The following is a 19,884-nucleotide window of genomic DNA, read 5'->3' on the forward strand; positions in this document are numbered from 1 at the left end:
GCATTAATTGCATATAGATTCATGGACTTAAAACCAGAGATAGACCTGATTACAGTGGATGAAGCAGAAGTGCTACTACAAATCATGGTTTTTTAAAGCTTCTTCCTGTCCCAGTTTCCTATCTCATGCTACTTCTAATCTCTCCCTATCCCCAGTATAGAAATACTACCCTATTCCACCTCCTCCCTAAAAAAAAAAAAAAAAAGATTTATGAAACATCAAACATGCTCTGATGCAAAAGTACTCTGTGCCTTATATAAACAAGTGCTTGCCTGGCTGAAGAAGCTGTGTTTAAGAAAAGTATTTAATCTGTTTTGCAGTTTTCAGCATACGCAAAAGAGTAAAGAAGATCTTATGTGATGGACACACAAAAACCGATAGCTCCAGAGTAAATACCACACAGCTGAGGCTGAGAGCTCTGGCTAAATCCCTTCATTTGGAATCGCATCATTTTTAAGAGCTGTACACGTTATTGTTGAACATCAGCCACATCCCTGGAGATGCATACGGAGCTGCTGAACTCAGCCACCTACAAATTGTCCATGCTCCAGAGCACTTCTCAGCAGCTCGTGCCCAGGGAGGCACTGCCACATGCAACCTCAGCACATTTCCACCTACCTCGTGGCGAAACACAAACCCTGAAATGCCAGCCACTAGCTCAGCCAGGAACACCAGGGACAAGAACATGGCGTACTGAAAAGAAAGGAGGCATGAGAAGTCACAGTGTGACAGGCTTTTCTTTCAGCACAAATACTGTTCATCACAGAGTTTAATCTACAATTTCTGCTCTTGATACCATTTAAAGATGTTAACAAAGTTTATTTGAAGGCAATTCATAGGCTACTGCATGAATATGTAGCATGTATTTATGCAACTCACAAATTACATGCACTTTCCAATTACTAGCTCTTCTGACCTTTCTGTTCCCGTATTTCTTAGCGTTTTCATATAAATTAAAACACACATTCCAGAGATGGATCACAAGTCACTAGGGTTTTGATCTTGCAGTAGAGAATACAAACAGTCCCTTTTTATTTGTATGGCCCTCTGATAAAGTAAATAAGCTTCTCCAGATGTTCTGGCTCACGTTTATCCATCTCTTGCTGCTAGATTGGGATTTCTAGCCTGACTCCTGAAGTTTCTCAAAAGAATGAACTGACTGACTTCACTGGAAACATTCTCATGGGAATACCAGACAGATGCCCCTAACATTTTGCTGAGCCAAAGCCCATGTTTGAATTTGAGCAGCATTTGGATTCAGAGCTAAATAAACCTTGAGAACAGTAGCTTTCAGTATAGCTCCTCTCACAAACTATGAAAAATACATGCAGGCCAAAAATATTCAAAAAAAAGCTAAGAAATAAATGCAAAGTGAGGTGGTAAAACGTGAAGTTGGGTCTTAATCTTCTTGTGGGAAAATGACTTTTTGCAACATGTTCTAAATACTCAACAGTTACTCTAAAAAGGAAACAAATTAAATTCAGTACTAAAAGGATTTGATGGAAAGAAGGAAATTTAATTTTAATTGAAGGTTGCTGGAGAAGGGACGACCAAAGTAGAGACAGAACAGGAAAAATCACTCTCCACAAGTAATGCTGCTGTCACATCACTGTCTGTTTTCAGGCAAAGAAATAATGTTTTGAAGTATTTCTCATGTGCACAATGAAAATAGAATGATCTGCCTGGAACAGCACCATGCCACGCTAAGTTAGAGGACATACCTTTAAACAAGTTACATGACTTATGGAGCAACCAGCAGAGCCTGATTTCCTATGGACTTTTATCTCCTTTCACTCTTTATTTCTTTCACATCTGGACTGCAATAACTGACAAGCCTATACACACACCCTGACAACACATCACCAGCCAGAAACAGTAGTGCACCTTCAACAGCATCAGGTATAGGTGCACATACCCGCTGTCAGTCTGCAGCTCATGCTTATGCCCCACTGTGCCACCACCTTAGCAAATTAACTCCCTTTACAATGTCCTTTTTAAGGGGAGAATCAGCTCATCTTCTTAGAAAATTGGCCTCAAAATACTTTGGCAGCAGATGAGTTTACTGTCAAGCGCTTTTCTATCATGTCAGTGTTTCACAAGTGGTATTTCTACCCAACAAATGACTACATATGTACATATGTAAGATTTTGCTCCTGAATATTCCTAAAATACACAGTCCGTGATACAGATTTGTTTAACTACTAGTAACTTTGCATTTTAAAGTGAACTGGAAAACTCAGAGAAACATAATGAGAGAGGTTAAACTGGACTGAGCGATGACTGCTGTACCTCTGGTTTGAGTAGCTCCGTTCCACAGTGCTTTTTGGAAAAACATACAGTACAGAGCTTTGTTTTCTGGGGTTGACATACTTTATTCGAGTGAATGTTAGGAAAAAAAAGCAAGGCTGGCATGCATTTAGAAAGTATCAAATGTTTTCCTGTAGATTTCACACCAGAGTATTAAAAAGACCCCCTTAATCTATATTTCAAATGCATTTCACATTTATGGTGCTGTGAACATTTTTAAGACTGTAAATACACCTGTCTGGCTCACGCAAATACAGAATGGCCATAGAATTGGTCACGGAGTAATTCATCAGTGGCACTTTACCCTTGCTCTCAGCCACACACGAGCCTGTATGCTGTGCAGTAGCAAAGTTCATTCATACTCAATCAACAACTAGCTTTGGCAGGTACTTTTTTTCACTTCTTTATCCAAAAGAAACATGTGTTGAACATTAAGATCCATAAAATCTAGATTCTGTGCCTAAAAAAACATGTTAACATCTGGTGAAGCTTGGGGTAGGAGCAAGAAATCATAATGTACTGACAAAACCCTTTTTCTGCACTTTGGCACTTCAACACACTTACCAGTTTCAGCATCCATGGGCTGCCACGACAAGTGGCAAAGCAACCGAAAAGCCCAAAGACAATGATTGTGGTACCCGTCCCAATGAGCACATAGGGGGCATTGGTGGAGTTCTCCGCAATGAGAGAGATGTACGTGCCTAGAGTGAGCTTGCCCCAGACGCCGACTGCAAGAAGGATAACGCCTGTGATCTGCAAAGCAAGAGGAGAAAGCCGTCAGGAGCTATCAGTGAAGACATCCAAATTCAGTACACAGTGATCCTGAAGAGACTCACTGGTGCTGTTCTGTTGGTAGGAGACCTCAGGACTTTTACTAACTTCAAAGGGATGGATAGAAAAAGGGATGGACAATTTCTAGTATCTGCAGATGTTATATTAAGGCCACAAACAGAGGGCAGACACCTAGGGCTAATCACTGCAAGGCTTATGATTGCCAAGGGAGAATAGAGAGCTTGCTGGTAGTCCCACTCTGGATAGGAACAGGCTCTCTGTTCTACAGCATGCCAAGAAAGGTGCTCAAATCCATCTATCTTACCAAAGCCAGCAACTGCCCATACTTGAGCTTTGCCACAAAAACTGAACAACCACCAAATTTGCTTCTACAAATCCTGCCCTTTTTCAGAGAACCACAGAATGGTATGGATTGGAAAGGACCTCAAAGCTCACCCATACTAACTCCCCAGCCACAGGCAGGGATGCCACTCACTAGATCAGGCTACCCAGGGCCCCATTCAACCTGGCCTTGTTAAAGCTCAAGCACCTAGCTCTAGAAACACAGCATCCCTTATAGTGTGTGGCTCTGGAAGCTGAGCTTTTCCCACTCCCCCTCTCAGCAAGTGAGACCTCAAGCGAAGCAGAATCTTCCCCTCTAAGTATGGATTCCTGGGAACAGCCAGCCTCTTACCTGAGGTGTAAATTAGATATTCACACCCTGGAAACCCAGTGGTAATGTATTGCTAACAAGAATATATATATATATATATTTAAATTAAGTTAAAAGCATTAAGGCAGTCCCCAGTGGAGCTCCCTGGACAGTGGTAGCGATGGAGATAATGGAGGGAGTTGGGGCATAGAGCAGAAGGAAGTGCCACTGCTATCCTTGAGGTCAAAGAGTAGCTTAAAGTGAAACCAAAGGATTGGAGGGCAGGGAGAGAAAATCAAATTAATATACCCTTCTTTTTATAACACAGAGAAAATAATCTCATCTGGTAATTTTAACTCTTTTTATCTCCTTGTATTCCTCCCCACCTCACCTCTGAGTTATAGGAAAAGAAATGTCCCTGTCTGGCTCCCTGCCCAGAGCACAGCAGGGTGCAGCACTGCTGGAGAAACCCACCAATTCCTGCTGTTTCCCTAAACATCCCTTAGCCCCTGACCTGCCAAAGCAGGTGCTGGTATTTCTGCCACACCTCTAGACTAGCAAAGACTTCGGCTCTCTTGCCTACAGGAGAGTAAGAGTAGATCCAACTCCTGTTCATCCCTCAGTGCAGCATCATGAAAAGCTCTCAGTCCTTACTCAGCCAGGAAGCGAGCTGCAAGGGATTCTGAAATCCAAAGAGCAAAACTTGGTTTCTTGCCTCTGGTTGGACAAAGGGCTGGTTTCTGTGCCTGAGCTGAGCTGCTGAAAGTTTTACCACAACCCCTAGGGAGCAGTAAAAGTGGCCTTTGCTGCCAAAACAAACAAGCGGCTTCACACTGCAAAGAGAACTCTGGTCTTACAATAAAAAACATTTATGCTCCACTATTTGAAACAATTATAACCCTTTACTGTGCATTTTAAGAGTCTGGTTTCCCTGTATCTCAAGGGTTCCTCTCCAGTTTATGACATGGAAAGACTTGGGGAAGAATCCATCACATAACCTATGTACCGGCTGCCTCTTTGGTTTTCAGGTCTGCTTTCTTTAAAGGCAGTGGGGAGATTCACAACGAAAGGTCTGAAAGTAAACTTAAAGTACCTCCTGCAATGCACAGCCTCTCCCTCATTTCCCTCATATTCTCCACTCCCTTTCCTTCCATTCACACTTTTCAATGGAAGAGGCATAAGGTTGAATGTGCTTCCATCAAAGCACAGTGAAACAGGTAACGCCATCTGCTTCATGAGGATCTTGAGCAGTTATGGTATCTGAAGCATTTTGAAATCCAGGTGAAAGATGGCAGCTTCCTTCTGTCACTTGAAAGCTACCAAGGGCCACCTATCCTCAGCAAATCTGAAACACCAGTGGTGAATGGCTATTCAGATTTCAGACTTCTCTGCTCTTCAAGAAAAAAAACATTACACCTTGGAATGCTCTGTTAGATTTTAGACACTAGATCTCAGAATGTTGAGGGTCCTCAGAGCTATCCTTACTCTTTCCAAGGCTCTGCTCATTATGAAATCAGGCCTTCTATAGAAATATATGCTAGAAAACATTGGATTTCATTGGGGAAAAATGTTGTTTTCATTTGGAATACTGAGCCTTTCTCAAGTATGTTTGTGCATGTACGTATTTCTTTCTTTGAAAAGACATCAGCAAATCACCAAGATAAATGGCAGCACATACATGCGTATGATTATCATGTCATCCCCTGGAGATACTTCAGCTCTCCTAGCAGACACAGGAGAGTTGCTAAAAGCCTTTTAGAGTCTGCCTGAGCCACGGATCACAGTCCACAGCTACATTACAAATAAGCATCTGCAAAAGCTGGCACAGATAGGGCAGGAGAGCAGCAGCAAAATCTGGCCTTCCTTACTAGGAATTAAGATTTGTCCTGGAAAGGCTCGGTGTCCCTGCTAATACAAAGCCATGTTGTCTCAAAGCACAACCAGACCCGAGCTCTATAGCAGGCACAGAAGAAACTGCAGAGCCCCAGACCAGCGATTGGAGTGGCACATTCAAACAAGCACTGGAAAGGAAACAAACAAACAAACAAACAAAACAAAACAAAAAGATTTGCCTCTAAAAAGAGCCAATAGGGAAGATCTTGCCCTAACATTAGGAACTGTGAGAGAAAGGTCAGCAGCTGTCCTTTGGTAGACTGGGACTCCCATGGCCTAGGGGAGGCATGAAGGGCCTAAGCTGCGTCACTAGGCCTCAGCTTTTACTTATGTGGCCCTGGTTGTGACATGGTGACAAGGTTTAAACCATAGAATCATTAAGGTTAGAAAAGATCTCTAAATCATCTAATCCAACCATAAACCCATCACCACCATGCCTAGTAACCATGTCCCCCAGTGCTTCAGGATCTAAAAAGGAGTAAGAAACCCCTATGCAATTTTTTGTTCTTTTCTGTGCTATTTCTCCAGTCTAAAACATTATTAAGAAGATATTTCATCCTGGATTTCTTTGAAGATAGATTATGCCTTGTAGGGCCTTACAGAAATTCACTACTGCAGAAGCCCTAAGACTCATTTTTCTTCAGCATGGAAACTTGAGATGCAGCATTCAATACAACATCACCAGGACTGCCCATCATTAAGTCAACCATTTTATAGGAGAAAAAAAAATCAAACATATATCCAAGCAAGGCAAAGATTATAAAGACTACACACAACTAGAAATTGTATTGTTTAGAGCTAGAAAGTCTCACACTTCATTGCTCCTGAACTCAGGCTTGGCAAACACAGCTCCGAAACCCTTGACCGACTAGATGGCAGGAAATGAAGCAGGTAGGCAACCTGGTCATTTTCCAAGAAAAACTCCACTGAAATGAAGTACCCATGGAGTGTTTCAATCTAAATCATCTCCTGCTGCTTTACAGTTAATGTCTCTACGTATAGGTACTCTTATTCAGCATTTGAACAAACTGGGCTTTGTCAGTAGGACAACACAGAGACCACCAAAGCATCTTGCTCTGCTTCTTCTTAAGCATATAATCACTGATACATTTCACCAGTCACTGATTTTCATAGAATCACAGAACAGTTTGCTGCCAGGGCCTCAGGCTGCCCAGGGCCCCATCCAACCTGGCCTTGAGCCTCCAGGGATGGGGCACCACAGCTTCTCTGGGCAGCTGTGCCAGCACCTCACTGTCATTTAAGTACAGGATTTCTGCCCAACATCTAACCTCCTCTATTTTAATTTAAAACTGATAGTAAAAAGCGAGCTTTCTAGTTCATTTGCCTTCCTTCAGAGTTAGTATGGATGTTCTCAATGTCATGGTCCTTACTGTCTCCAATCCTGGAGCTGACTGGATGGGGTGAAAAAGCTAGCATGCTTCAGTCAGGCAGGCATACAACCGAACTAAATGCTAGGTGTAACTTCACTTGTCCAATAAACCTCATCCTTCTAGGAGACATGCAGACAAAGACATGGCCAATAGCTTTTATACAAGGATATGCTGCAGCTTTATAGAAGCTAAGGAGAGAATGATAATTTGATAATGCTATGTATTTCTGAAATCAGAAGTAAGACTGAACACATCCAGTTTCTCAATGAGGCACAATACAAAAATGCCTAGGAATATTTTAATAGTATCAGGATGAAGATTAAACCATCAATTCCCTCTTCCCCTGGGTAACGGGGAAGAAATACATAAATAAGAGAAGAGAACCAGAGAATAACTTCTGAAAGTACTCTATCTTTAATTCCATCAGAATTACTCAGGAAAACACTGTATACTCCTTCAAGCGGGATGCACACAGCATCCTAATGAAGTCTGCTTTCTTCACACCCAAAACCTCACAGAGCATTTGCAGCATGGCATAGAGGGAGCTGCTGCCTCAGACTGAGATAGGAGATATAAAAGGAACTCCATCTCACATCCACAGAGATTTCAACAGCCCCAAATGCAGAGAAACTAATTTATACACAGGGCTTCCATATGGAACATTAAAGTTTATCATTTACAGAGGTGAAGATAAATGTGCAGCAGTAATTGCTAGTTTATTTGTCTACATAATTCATGTCCTCCTGTTCATTACAGATGTCAGCTATTTTGCTTCCTAAGCTGTGGCAAAATAAGACTTGGTACCCAATACTCATTGATGCCGAGCACGCAACAAGCCCTACTGACTTCAAAGCATCTGAGAGAGTTCAGCATTTCTCTGGATTAGTTCTTTATCCACAGAAACAAGAAACAGGAGGTGAGCTTCATAAATTGAGATCTCATTGTTGGCATTTTTTTTTTAAATTTTATTTTATTTCATATTCACACCCTTGGTAAAGGAATGCAAAATGTGTGTAAATTAAAAAGAGATCCAAAGCAGCAGAAAAGAGGTTAATGGAAAAATACCCATGTCAGCTACTTGATTTCCAAACACCAGCCTCCTTGTACCACAGTAGAGGTATGCTGTCTCAGAACTATTCTGATGCAATCTTCTCAAACAGGTTAGAGAATGTCTGTACACCAAATGTACAAAGCCATGGCAAGGCAGACAAGAATTCATGTGATCCATCTTGGCTGAAGCTGAAAGGCCTAGTGATCGGTTGTGAGGCAGGCTGTGAGGAAATGAGAGAGGACCAAGGCACACAGCTAATTACATCTACCAGATATTTCCCCAAGGGAGGGAAACTGTCACAAAGAAATGGTCGACCTTGACAGCATCCAGAGCATACTTTGCGTTAAAAGCATGTCTGGAAAGGCTTAAAAATAACTGGCCTACCTCTGAAAATTTTATGAGTTTCCCAAAATAAGTGAAGGATCACATTCAAAATGTTCTTGCTTTGCAGCCTGCCGAGCAAGAAGAGTGGCTGGCTTTGAATCTTTGCTTCCCTCACTGGGCTCTCATCAGGCAGCAGGGGACTAAACCAGACGTAAATCTTCCTTGGAGCGTCAGTGTGAGCTCTTCAGAGGCAGGAGCAAAGCAGTAAGAGAAGATGTGATGCAATGTAGAGATGCACGTAAGCCAGCCACACAGCTGAATGTTCTGTCCTCATATCTGGGCATCTTCACTGTACCTTACAGACCTACCTCAATTACCTTTTGCACAGTACTGACCGCTGCTGGAACTAAAAGAAAGCTGTGTCTTTGGAAGAAGGCAACTCTTCCATGGCTTTCTGTCTGCTTTGGGAAAAACAAAGGATGCACACTGACAGAAAACAGCAACACAAAACCACCACCAAAGGTGCAATTATTAAAGTTATAGCCCAGTATTTCCACAAAAAAAATGAAGCTGCTAAGAAAAACCCGATGAAACAAATGCTTCAGTCAGAACTTTTTAAAAACTTTTTTTTTTAATCTAGTGTCTCCCATCTTTTCTAACTCGGGCTTGTCCCTCTCCTTCCTCTCTTTTTCTGACAGCTTCCCCCTGAACAATACCTTTCTAAAGAAATCCATCCTAAAGGATGTGAAGAAGAATGCCGCAACCTGAATTTGTTACATTTTGTCCCTCTCTGCAATCCACTGCCTGTTTTGCCCAGATCTTTGAGCTCCCAGTTGCCTCCTGCTGCTTAGTGGGCAGGAAGTCCAGCAGCTCCTGGCTTGTCCCTCTGCCCCAGCAATCTCTTTGAATTATGATCCACGCTGCTGAGCATCCATCTAGTACCAGCTGCTGTCACAAAACAGATTACCTAGCACAGCTCTCACTGTTCATACTCAAGTGTGATTCCTGTTTATTAAAACTACTGGTCCGTACCCTCCCTGCAGAAACAGTCAGGAATATCAGCAGGAGCAAGCTACAGCATTCGGGTCAGCAGACAGCCATAAGTTTGCCCTGACATACAGATTTTGATTAGATATGCTAACGTCAAACTTAACAACCTGCTTCCTCTGTGCAGACTTAACTCTTAGTTCTTTCTCAAAAATATTTGTGAGCTTCACTGCTCTTTCTTGCTGAGATGCTACTGCAAGTGCATGAATGCTTGTCGTGAGTTGCTGCAGCTCTCATATCCTCAGAGCTGAAAACGTAAATCTAGTTTTAAAATATTAAGAATCATGGAATGGTTTGGGTTCAAAGGGACCTCAAAGGTCATTCAATCCCAATCTCTTTGCTGTGGGCAGGGCTGCTACCCATATTATGGAAAAGAAGTAAAATAATAACTCTCAAATAGCCATCAAAGTGACAAGTAGGTGATCACACAGAACACAACTGGTCAGACTGCTCACCACTGACCCTATAGGAAATAGAGTGTGTCCATATCCCTAACTCTCCCAGAGGGATATTCTTGACACCCAGAGAAGAGGCCAATGCTCCTCTAATTCACTGGGGGAAGGTAATCTGAGTAATTGCATTTTCTGTGGGATGAAGCACTAACAAAGAGTGCAGTGTGTGTGTATTTTATGGTTTAGGCCTGATGCAACAGTAAGGCAGCATCTTTGCAGCAGGGCTCTGACCAGCACACCTACAGGTTGCTCTGCACATGCTGCACTGCTTTGCACGGCCAAAAACCCATCTGCAGTTAAGCGGCTCCTTCCTTGATTTATCTTCTGAATATCCTTTTCTCAAAAGAGGGCCCATTCCTACCATCCATGACTGATAACCAGATTCATAGTATTTCAGTGGTCACTAAACCCACCACAACATAGTGCCTCTGTAACAGAGCAGGACTGTGGTGTGTGCCAAAAGGCACGGCGTGCACAGGGAAACGATCAGAATAATTCCTTGTATTGTAGGAATGGACAGGATTGCATCCCACCTCCGACCCAGCCCCTGGGTCTGTATAATCAGAGATGACTTCTGTCCAGATATGTTGCTCTCATAACACTTTCCACCCCTCTTTGGCAAGGCAGCAACGGGTGGACGAGAACACTACTTCAGAGCTTGAGAGCTGGGGCCATGACTACAATCCAGCAGTCTGGCCTTTTTTTCTTTTTTCTTTTTCATTTGCTGCATTCATTCAAACATGTGCAACGTCCGGATGTGGAAAAGGGCCTCTTGTTGCACCATCCTCAGCAATGTGCCCAGAGAACAACAGCAGCAGCCAGGCATGCTGGGCTCATGGATACTCTCGGGCAGATGCAGGGCAGTATAGGTCCCATTCCATCCCTAACAAGGCACTAGTCTGCTGCTGCCTGTATGCCAATTGAATATTTGTAATTAGGGCTGCAGAAGTCCCACACAGCTTCCTCCCAAATGTAACAAGAGGCAGTAATGATATCCATAGCAGCATGAGAACTACAGCGATTGCTCTCTTTGCTGGCTGAGGAGACTGGAGGCAAAGCAGATCTATCAGATTGTTTATCTACTGTCCTTACAAAGCTAAAATTTAGCAATAAGAAAACTTGAATTAAAAACTCATTAACAAGCTCATTAATCACAGCATACAACAGCACTGGAATGAATCTCTCCTGGAACAACTTTGCATTCAGACATACATCTCAGAAATGGGCGATAATAGATATATGATGAAATTCAGTAGTTGCAAATTCAAGGTCGTGCTGCTGGGACCAAGGCCAGAAGTTTCAAGCTCCTAAATTTGCAAACAGTCGAGCAGGAGAAAAGGATTTTTCACGTAGCAGACCACAGGTTTATGAGGCACCCCTCACAGCACAAAGATCTGAGAAGAAGGCACACACAACCTAGCGATGCTTCTCCAAAGGCTGGGAATCTCCACTAGGGTGAAGAAGGTAGACTCACAGTCACGGAATCATTAAGGTTGGAAAAGACCTCTAAGAACATCTAGTCCAACCAGCAGCCCATCACACCATGCCCACTGCCCATGTTCCTCAGTGCCACATCCACACGGCTGCTGAACACCTCCAGGGACGGTGACTGCACCACCTCCCTGAGCAGCCTGTGCCACTGCCTCACCGCTCTTTTGGAGAAGAATTGTTTCCTAATATCCAACCTGAACCTCCCCTGGCACAATTTGAGGCTATTCCCCCTTGTCCTAGGGTCACTGCCTGCAGAAGATGGTGAGTGGGCAGCTTGTGTCCCTTCATGGAGGGGAGGGAGGCTGCTGGGCAATGGCGCAAGTGGAGAGCAGGGGGTCTGCTATAAACTCAGATTGGCTGGAACCTGTGAGAGAAGGGGGGGGCAAGCAGCCTCTATCTGCTCAGTGCCAGGGCTCCTCTGCCAAGGTAGTCGTCAGCTGCAGCCTGCATTGCAGTTCAAGCCATGAAAAATCAGCTTGGGAGCACACAAAGTGATCTGGTAAGTACTTTGTTTAAAGTTTAAAAAGAATGTTATTATTGCAGCTAAACCCCTAATGTACTGATCCCATTTTATTGAAACCACTGGTTATTTACATTCTGCTAATCATTCTTACAAGTGTTGGAGAAGTGTCATTCTTTCTGTACACCCTTTCCTTCCTGAAAGGCTGTATTTCTTTTCTCCTGAAGACTTCTCATCCTTCCTTCTCTCCCTTTGCACAACCCATGTTTTCTTTGCAGCTCTTTCTGGCACTGTGCTGTATAAAACGTATCTGGTGCATACAGGACTGTTTGAGAAAGAGGTACACATAGTGCACCCTCACCACGTTGCAGTTCAGCTCAAATGAGTCATCATGAGAAAGCAAGTGTTCTCATTTCAGTGTACCCAATTCAGCTCATCAAAAGCAATGTTCTCTGTAGCTATCTACACTTGCTCTCACCCACACCTTGGCTACTGCCTCTCCCAAAATCAGGTAGCAATGCATCCAAGAAAGCAAAGAAGACAACCAAACAAGGCAAAGGAGGACCAAGTCATGGTTTGTACCACTCCAAAATAACCTGTGTTTGTCCCAGTCAAGGTCCAATGCTCTCTCTTAGCACCTACACAGCGGTTTTTCATACTGTTCTGTTTGTCATTTGTAACTGTTTTCCGCATGCCATTCCTACTAAAGAAACCAAAGCCAAAGTCAGAAGCAGTGCTATTTAAGACTCATATACTTTTTTTAGGGAGGGGAAGGAAATATCAGCCGTGAATCCAAACAGGAAGGCATTCCCACAAACTATGGTGTGCAGATGCTTTCTGCACTCCTCTGCATTTAATAACCAACGGTATTCTCTCCAGTCTCATTTTCCTAACAGCAAAAAAAGGAGGAGGAAGAAGGCTGATGAAATTCCAATTTGTCAGTTCCTCCAGAGCCTGCACAGCAAATGGACACCGTGTACTGACAATTCTTAACTTCTAAGACTTAAAGAAGCAGCCATTTCTGACAGTGTGTTACTGTGCATTTTTAGAATGCACAGTCCTTAAAATCAGCAACTGCCTACAAACAAATCACATACACACCTCTGAAACACAGCATAGATGTCAGGGTTCTCCTATGCAAGATCAGATCTCAGCTAGAGTGAATATCAACACCCTTCTTCACAGGTTTAACAGGGATACCACCTCTTCATCTGCAAGCAAGCTGGTCATTCAAGCAAGTGATGCTCAACTGTGTTGTGAAGCTGTGCTATCAGAATATACTGATCCTCAGCAGAAAAAAGATGACTGTTCCACAAGCTGGACTGGTTGAACGGGGCAAGAGCATTAGTGCAGAGGAAGAGAAGGAACAACTCCCTAGCATGCTCCTTGCTACAGAGCATCCAGCACAAGACTGCAGTGAACTGGCCTTGCAGAACATTATATTAAAGGAAAAATATCCCTAAGAACCGAAATTCAAAATGATCACCTCCACATCTTACAGTCCACAGTTGACAAATAGTCCACAGTTGATAAATATTCTTTCAAAACAGTTCATGGTCTGTAAGCAAAGTGATCACTAAAAGATCCTGCATTACATAAAAGAAGCAACTGAATTCTGTTTTACATTTCTGTGTATATGTGTATGTACATATACATATGTGTAACACACAGGTATATGCACCTGATAACTCACAGGTAACTATATTGTTTGTATTTAATGCTGTTCTAAGATGCAAATACTCAGACATCTCCAAAACGCTATTTTAAGTTACAAGAGATACCGGTATGGTCATCAATAAATGGATAACCTGATCTGCAGCTCAGATCCACGAAGACTGTAAGGACATCAGAAGAGCTTTTATTCAGAGGTCTCCCACTACTGTGACTCATCTTACATCTTGATATGGATCCAGAAGCTATGGGGCACGTTTACCCCACCCTGAAGCTTCATCAGAGCATCTTTGGGAACACAGGTGCTAATACTGTAGCTGAGCTGCTCTGAAACCCTTCAGAAGAACCTAAGAAGTCTTTTGGTGCAGTGGTTGCCAGTCTCCTTTGCAGACCATTCAGGCCTCCAATACTGATGGCCTGCAGAACATCCTTCGTCAAAAATAGCGACAGACCTAAAAACTTCTGAGCAAGCATGCTCCTTCTGCATGAGATGCAGCAAGAGGTTTGCAGAAGGTATGGACCAAACTCTCACACACCACATGCAGCACTTGCAGCTCATTTGCTCATTTCTCCTTCAAGGCTTCTTTTCTTCAGAAAGCTACGGAGACGTACCTAATGACAGATGGGCCAAATTGTACCCAGCTTTGCACATTTTACTGCTATTAACGATGAATCACTTTGAAATATGTCTACTCTTTTGCTAAGCATCTCATCAGCTCCAGTCAGGTTTTAACATAACGCTAACATAGTCGCTAACCAAATGCACTGAAAATCAAAGCAAATAAATCAAGTAGGTGGGCTGTTCAAAAGAAGAAGGAGAGAAGGACTTTATCACGATCCCTCGTTCTGGCACACACCATTCCGACTCACACTTACAAATCAAGGCACCAGGAAGCCTTGCTGGGCTGCCTGCAGCAGGCACCCTAAAGGCAGAGCTGAGCAGCCATCATGGTGCCTGGTGCTGTTCTCTACCACCTGCCAAAAGCAGGGCAGATGCAGGTTCATGTAATCACTGCCCACATCTCCCAAAACTTGGCAGTGGTGAGGCTGCATCTTGAGTGCTTTGTTCAGCTTTGGGCCCCTCACTACAAGAAAGAAAACGAGGCTCTGGAGTGTGTCCAGAGAAGGGAAACAGAGCTGTGAAGGATCTGGAGCACAAGTCTTATGGGGAATTGGGGTTGTTCAGCCTGGAGAAGAGGAGGCTTGGGGGAGACCTTATAGTTCTCTTACAACCACCTGAAGCAAGGTTGTGGTGAGGGTTGGCCTCTTCTCCCAGATAACAGAGATAGGATGAGAGGGAATGGCCTTAAGTTGTGCCAGGGTTAAGGTTGGATATTAGGAACAATTTCTTCTCAGAAAGAGCGGTGAGGCACATTTAGGAAAAAAAAAAGGAAACCTGAGGTTTAACTAGTAGATAGTTGCACCCAATTAAGGATAAATTCCATGATGAAGCTTTTGCAGACCAGTCCCCAGCACAAAAGATGAATTCTCCATAAGAGAAAGAGATGAGGTTTGTCCTCCATGGCAGCTTTTCTGCGTTCCCTTTAAAATGCCTGTAAATAGGACAGCTGAGAGAAGCCTCTCGGTACATTCGGCTCTGGTGTGCTCTCAGCTTCACTGGAACAAGGCTAATAAAAAAAGCCCATGTTTACATAGAGCGGACAAGAAATACATTGAGGAAGCAATTTCATTTTCAAGCTTGAATGGAAATACTGCAATTAATGGAAAGTAAAAACATAAATATAAAAAGTAGGCATTAAAAAAAAACCTGTTATATATTTTAGAGCAGCAATTAAAGGAAATGATTCAGTGCAGGGCTCCCGTTGAAAAGAAAACTATCGTCTCTTTTTCAGGAAGAATTACAGTCTGGAGGAAGGTCTCACACTAGCATAATGATAGTTTATTTACAGAAATCCAATATTTATCTTACTAGCATTCATATTAACAGTAAGACAAGCTAATGCTCCCATCATTATACACATCATTCTGCTTTATTTCATTTGATCGGTCGTTGTAAAATTCATGTCTGCACGGTTGCCAGCCATGCTTGCTCAAGCCTCATCTATGATCTTAAATGGTTCCAATTTGGGGAGCCACCTACTAACGAGAGAAAATGGAAGGCATTAAAAGGCTGGGCATGAGCCATACAGATTCCTAGCCCATTACTCTCTCCCATACGTTTATGAAGCTTTCCTACTTTACTTTAGCAGCTCTTACTACACTCTGCCAGCAGCTGTCACTAAGACCATGCTGTGACTGGCTGCAGGCAGGGAAGTAGCTCCCAGATTTGCCATTCTATCTGGCTCTAGCTGATGCTTACTCTTAATCTAGGATGACACGCCACTGACATGGTGGCTTACCAAATGGGCTATGAAAAGCTTAAGGTACTGGAGCCTGCCTGCCTGCAAACAAAACAGTGCTATCAGCAAAAAAGGCACAGCAAATAAAGTTGCTGCTCTCACCCACATATAATTAAAGCGAGAGAGAGAGAGAGAAAGAAAAAAAAAACTAGACAAAAAGCTATTGGAGAAGTCCAGATGTCCCTCTTCAATTTTGTGTTGCCAATCATGTTGCTGACACACTGCAGTGCTTCCACATCAGTGCTCCAGGCATATAGAAAAGGTGCACATCCTCCTGCTTAATTAATATATAAAAATACAAAGACTGTCTTTTTTTTTTTTTTCTTTTTAATTAACAGATGGATGTCATGGCTTCCAAGCATTCCAGGCTGTCAGGGATTTCTGGCTGGCCACTGCTGAGGACAAAGCTCAGGAAACATGTACCTTCCTAGGATTCAAGGGGGTAAAATGCACAACAAAGCCTCCTTCCAGCCATGGTAGCCCTGACAAACACCCTGGGATTTTGGTATGCCTATGTTTCAGTTCTTTAAAATCAGGTTATTTCCATTCAAGTGCTCCCAGATCAGCCTGCCGAGAAGAAGACAAATAACAGAAACTTTGCTGAGAGTCTATCTACATTATCTCTCACTTCTCCATCTATAAACACTGGAATTGTAGGAGATTAGTGTAATAAAGCTCAGAGTAAGACTTTGTGGAACAACAACACAATTTCATTATACAAAACTCCTATGCTGATTTTTCTTAGGGACACTCATGTTCAAATAAGCATCGGACGCTCGTGCCCACCCAGTCAGTCTGGCCAGGATCTCCAGTGCACACCGCAGAGTTCAGGAAACACTGGACATCTAGTCCTCACAACACCTTGGTTCTTCTTCATGGGAAGAAAACAAAGATTTGGGGCTCATCCTCCATACTACTTGGGAGGGAATATCACCTGGAATCTACTGCTTCATTATTCTGCTTTACTCTGCTCAGAAATACTCCTGAATGTCACTGCTGTTTTGTTTTCTTTATCCAGCCACCCTACGGCTTCATGAGACTATGCCATCTTCGGGTTAGGTTTTTCTTCTGCTTCTTGCTGTCTGGTTCCTTGAATGAACTAATATAAAGAATGTTCCACAGCAGTTAACACATGCTGTTCTTTAATCTTTTTTCCACTGTTTCATCTACATTTCCTTCATACTTAGAACAATCTTGGCATTCTGTTACAAGCTTCTACACTGCAAACACCTGACACAGCAAATGTTGCAGAGATGCTGGACTGCAGTTGCAGAGATGCTTTCACTGTCAATAGCAAGCACCTCAAAACATGCCACATCAAAAAACATGAAGAGCTAGACAGTTTAACACGAACAAATGCTTTTTGCTTGCACCAAAAGGGCCAGACTTTCAAAAGCTGCTTCAGATACACTGCAGTTTAAACACACATGGGCTGAAACTCATTGACCTACAGGTTACTCCAACACAATGCATGACATAAATGAAATACCTAACGAATGGCTTGCCAATTAGAAAAGGTGGCATTCTGTAATACATTAAGAAGGGGGGAAAAAAAAAGACTTTGCGCAATACAAATCACTTACAACCAACCCCTTCTGTCTTTTACAATCACACAAGATTTGATTCTCAGACCACTAGGTTCCTAGATTCCTGCTGAATGACTTGCCTTCATTAGTTCCCCAACTGTGGACAGGAGTCATAGCCCTGTGACACCGGAGAGGACTAACGCATGGCAGTCCTAACAAGCGGGCACCGCTCAGTACTTCTAGCACTGCTGCACACATGGATGTCCCTGTACCCCTCACTGGGAAAAAAACCAGACTGCAGCATTACATCTGAGACAAGGCTGAAAGCAAACCTGAAGGAAGCCTGCTAAGTCTAGAATATTATGATGTACTTGGTCTGCTATTGCTACCTACTCAGTGGATACACCATACATATAATAAGAGGATGTCAAGTTCTCAATAGGTAATTCTATTTTTACTGAAATGGTTCGTTTAGATTGGGAAATCAGAACACGAGAATGTTCCCACAATATAACAACATGTTCCCCCATTATACATAAATATTATTGCCAGTACAGTTCAAGGCTTGGCCCTAAAGTACATAATGTTTGGAAGAAGTTTTACCATAGCTATTTTGTGCTACAGTTGACAGCACAGCAGTACATTCAGTTACTCAGAGAGCAGGAATGGAAAGAAGATAAATAATGAGGGAAAGCAGGAAAACCGAAATAGAGAAAATAGCAGAGATAAGCACACAACAAAGCAAATTTTGAAAAGAAAAATATGTTTTCCTCAAGAAAAAAGAAAAAAAGAAAACTAAAGCTGTTTTAGGGGGCTGTGCCACCTTTCCCTCCTTCTTCTTCATCTTGGGCTGCTATTTTGCTCCATCGCCATGTTTCACTCCTCAGAAGTGGCTGGGCACCCCCTCTGGGCATGCCTGACAAGCACTTGGACTCTCCAACTCAGAAGTAGGTTCATTCTTTTCTAAATGCCAGTCCAAAACACACAAAAGCCAACAACAACAACAACAAAAGAACAAAGAGGAGCTTCCCAAGCTTTCAATGGTTTTAGATCTCCTCCTTCCACAGAGGTACACTCAAAAGCCACATCTGCTGGGTAGAGAAAGGTAGAGCAGAATGACTCCAGCGTATAGCAGCATTTTCTCCTGCTAGTGAACCCCAGAGAGGCATTCTCCATTTAAGTATTACAAATATGTCCAGACTGTGCCTTGGGCTGTTAAAACTCCACGGCCTTCCAAGAAGAGAAAGCCAATTCAGCTACCAGTTCAGCTTGGACAATTGTCTCATACGGCATTACTACACAGAAGCAAGGGTAACACCTTCCTCAGACGTTTCTGTTTCAGATGTTCTCCCCCTTTCACCTCTAAGTTTGTCCTTGCCTATCCCGATGCATAGGTATGTTCCCAAAGTTTCTTTATCAGTCTTCCTATATGTCTTAGAGTAAATTAATAAATATTGCTCCCACTCAACTGCCTAAATAAAACACACATAACCTCTTCTCTCTGCCACTTGATTTCAAAGGAGTTGCCTAATGTGAACAGAATAATTTTGTCCATGGAGTTTAAAAATCATAGGGTATTCAGAGTCTCAACTGCTGCTCAAAGTTGCACCTGTAGGTGGCAGGGGTAGAATGGGCTTGTCAAAAACAGCCATTATTGCCCTCCCTTTCTCCTCTGTCCACCAAAGATTATGTTAAAAGAGTGGAGTTTTTTTCTATTCTTGACTGGATCTTCTGCCTTGCAGTCATGTACATGAACTTCTCATAATTTTCTTCAACAATCTATTCTTTCCTCAGTAACTACCTGATCTGCTTCAAAGTCCCTGGGTAGTTTGATCTAGCAATGCACAATACCTCTGATGTTAGACCAGTGCTGTTATCTGAGAAAATGAAGATTCAAAACATCTACTTAGTTTGTCATGATTCCAATGAAACAATGGTTTTGGAAAGAAATGCAAATAGGTACTTGTGAACATGAAAACACCAGCAGGATCCAGTGTGAAGTACTCCAACCTTATGTTAAGCATAGGTCAGAAGCACAAATCAAATCCTTCAGGCGTACAAACACACAGAATGAATATTCATGTTTAGTTTGTAACAGCCTGACTCTGAATCCAAACATAAGAGGACACGCTTGTAAAGGCAAGGACAATCCTACATAGGCACTTTATTTTCTACTGTACCATATTATTCACTTTCTGATACCATATGAAGAATACTTCGAGCATCTTTCAAAGCAATCTGTGCTTCAACTGTCATGAATAAATGTTCTTTTTACATACACTGTCCTTTTTCCCAACAGGACCACACAGACACAGGCAAATTCCCCTCTGTGCTGATCTGACATAGGGAATTCAACTCCCAAGAATGCAAAACAAGGGACAGAAATAGTGGATGGAATGAAATGGCACCACCTGATCGCATTTGCTGAAAAATTCTGATCTGGAAAGGCCTCTGAAACACATTTACACATGTTCCAGATCAAAAACTT

The 19,884-nt window shown here is 42.7% G+C and overlaps 1 protein-coding gene across 1 annotated transcript in view; it reads right to left on the reverse strand.

The window, feature by feature from the left end:
* TSPAN7 (tetraspanin 7) overlaps positions 1-19,884 on the reverse strand; it is an 87,857-nt gene that overhangs the window by 15,029 nt on the left and 52,944 nt on the right. Inside the window, exons 2-3 of the mRNA XM_042810705.1 lie at positions 2,872-3,060; positions 619-693 (exon numbers count right to left, since the gene is read on the reverse strand). Of these exons, the coding sequence (XP_042666639.1) occupies positions 619-693; positions 2,872-3,060 (264 nt within the window). The remainder of the gene's footprint in view (positions 1-618; positions 694-2,871; positions 3,061-19,884) is intronic.

This window comes from Centrocercus urophasianus, unplaced genomic scaffold (genome assembly GCF_019232065.1).
Source record: "Centrocercus urophasianus isolate 14NV4802_14NV808 unplaced genomic scaffold, USGS_Curo_1.0 seq_12, whole genome shotgun sequence".
Classification (NCBI taxonomy): domain Eukaryota; kingdom Metazoa; phylum Chordata; class Aves; order Galliformes; family Phasianidae; genus Centrocercus; species Centrocercus urophasianus.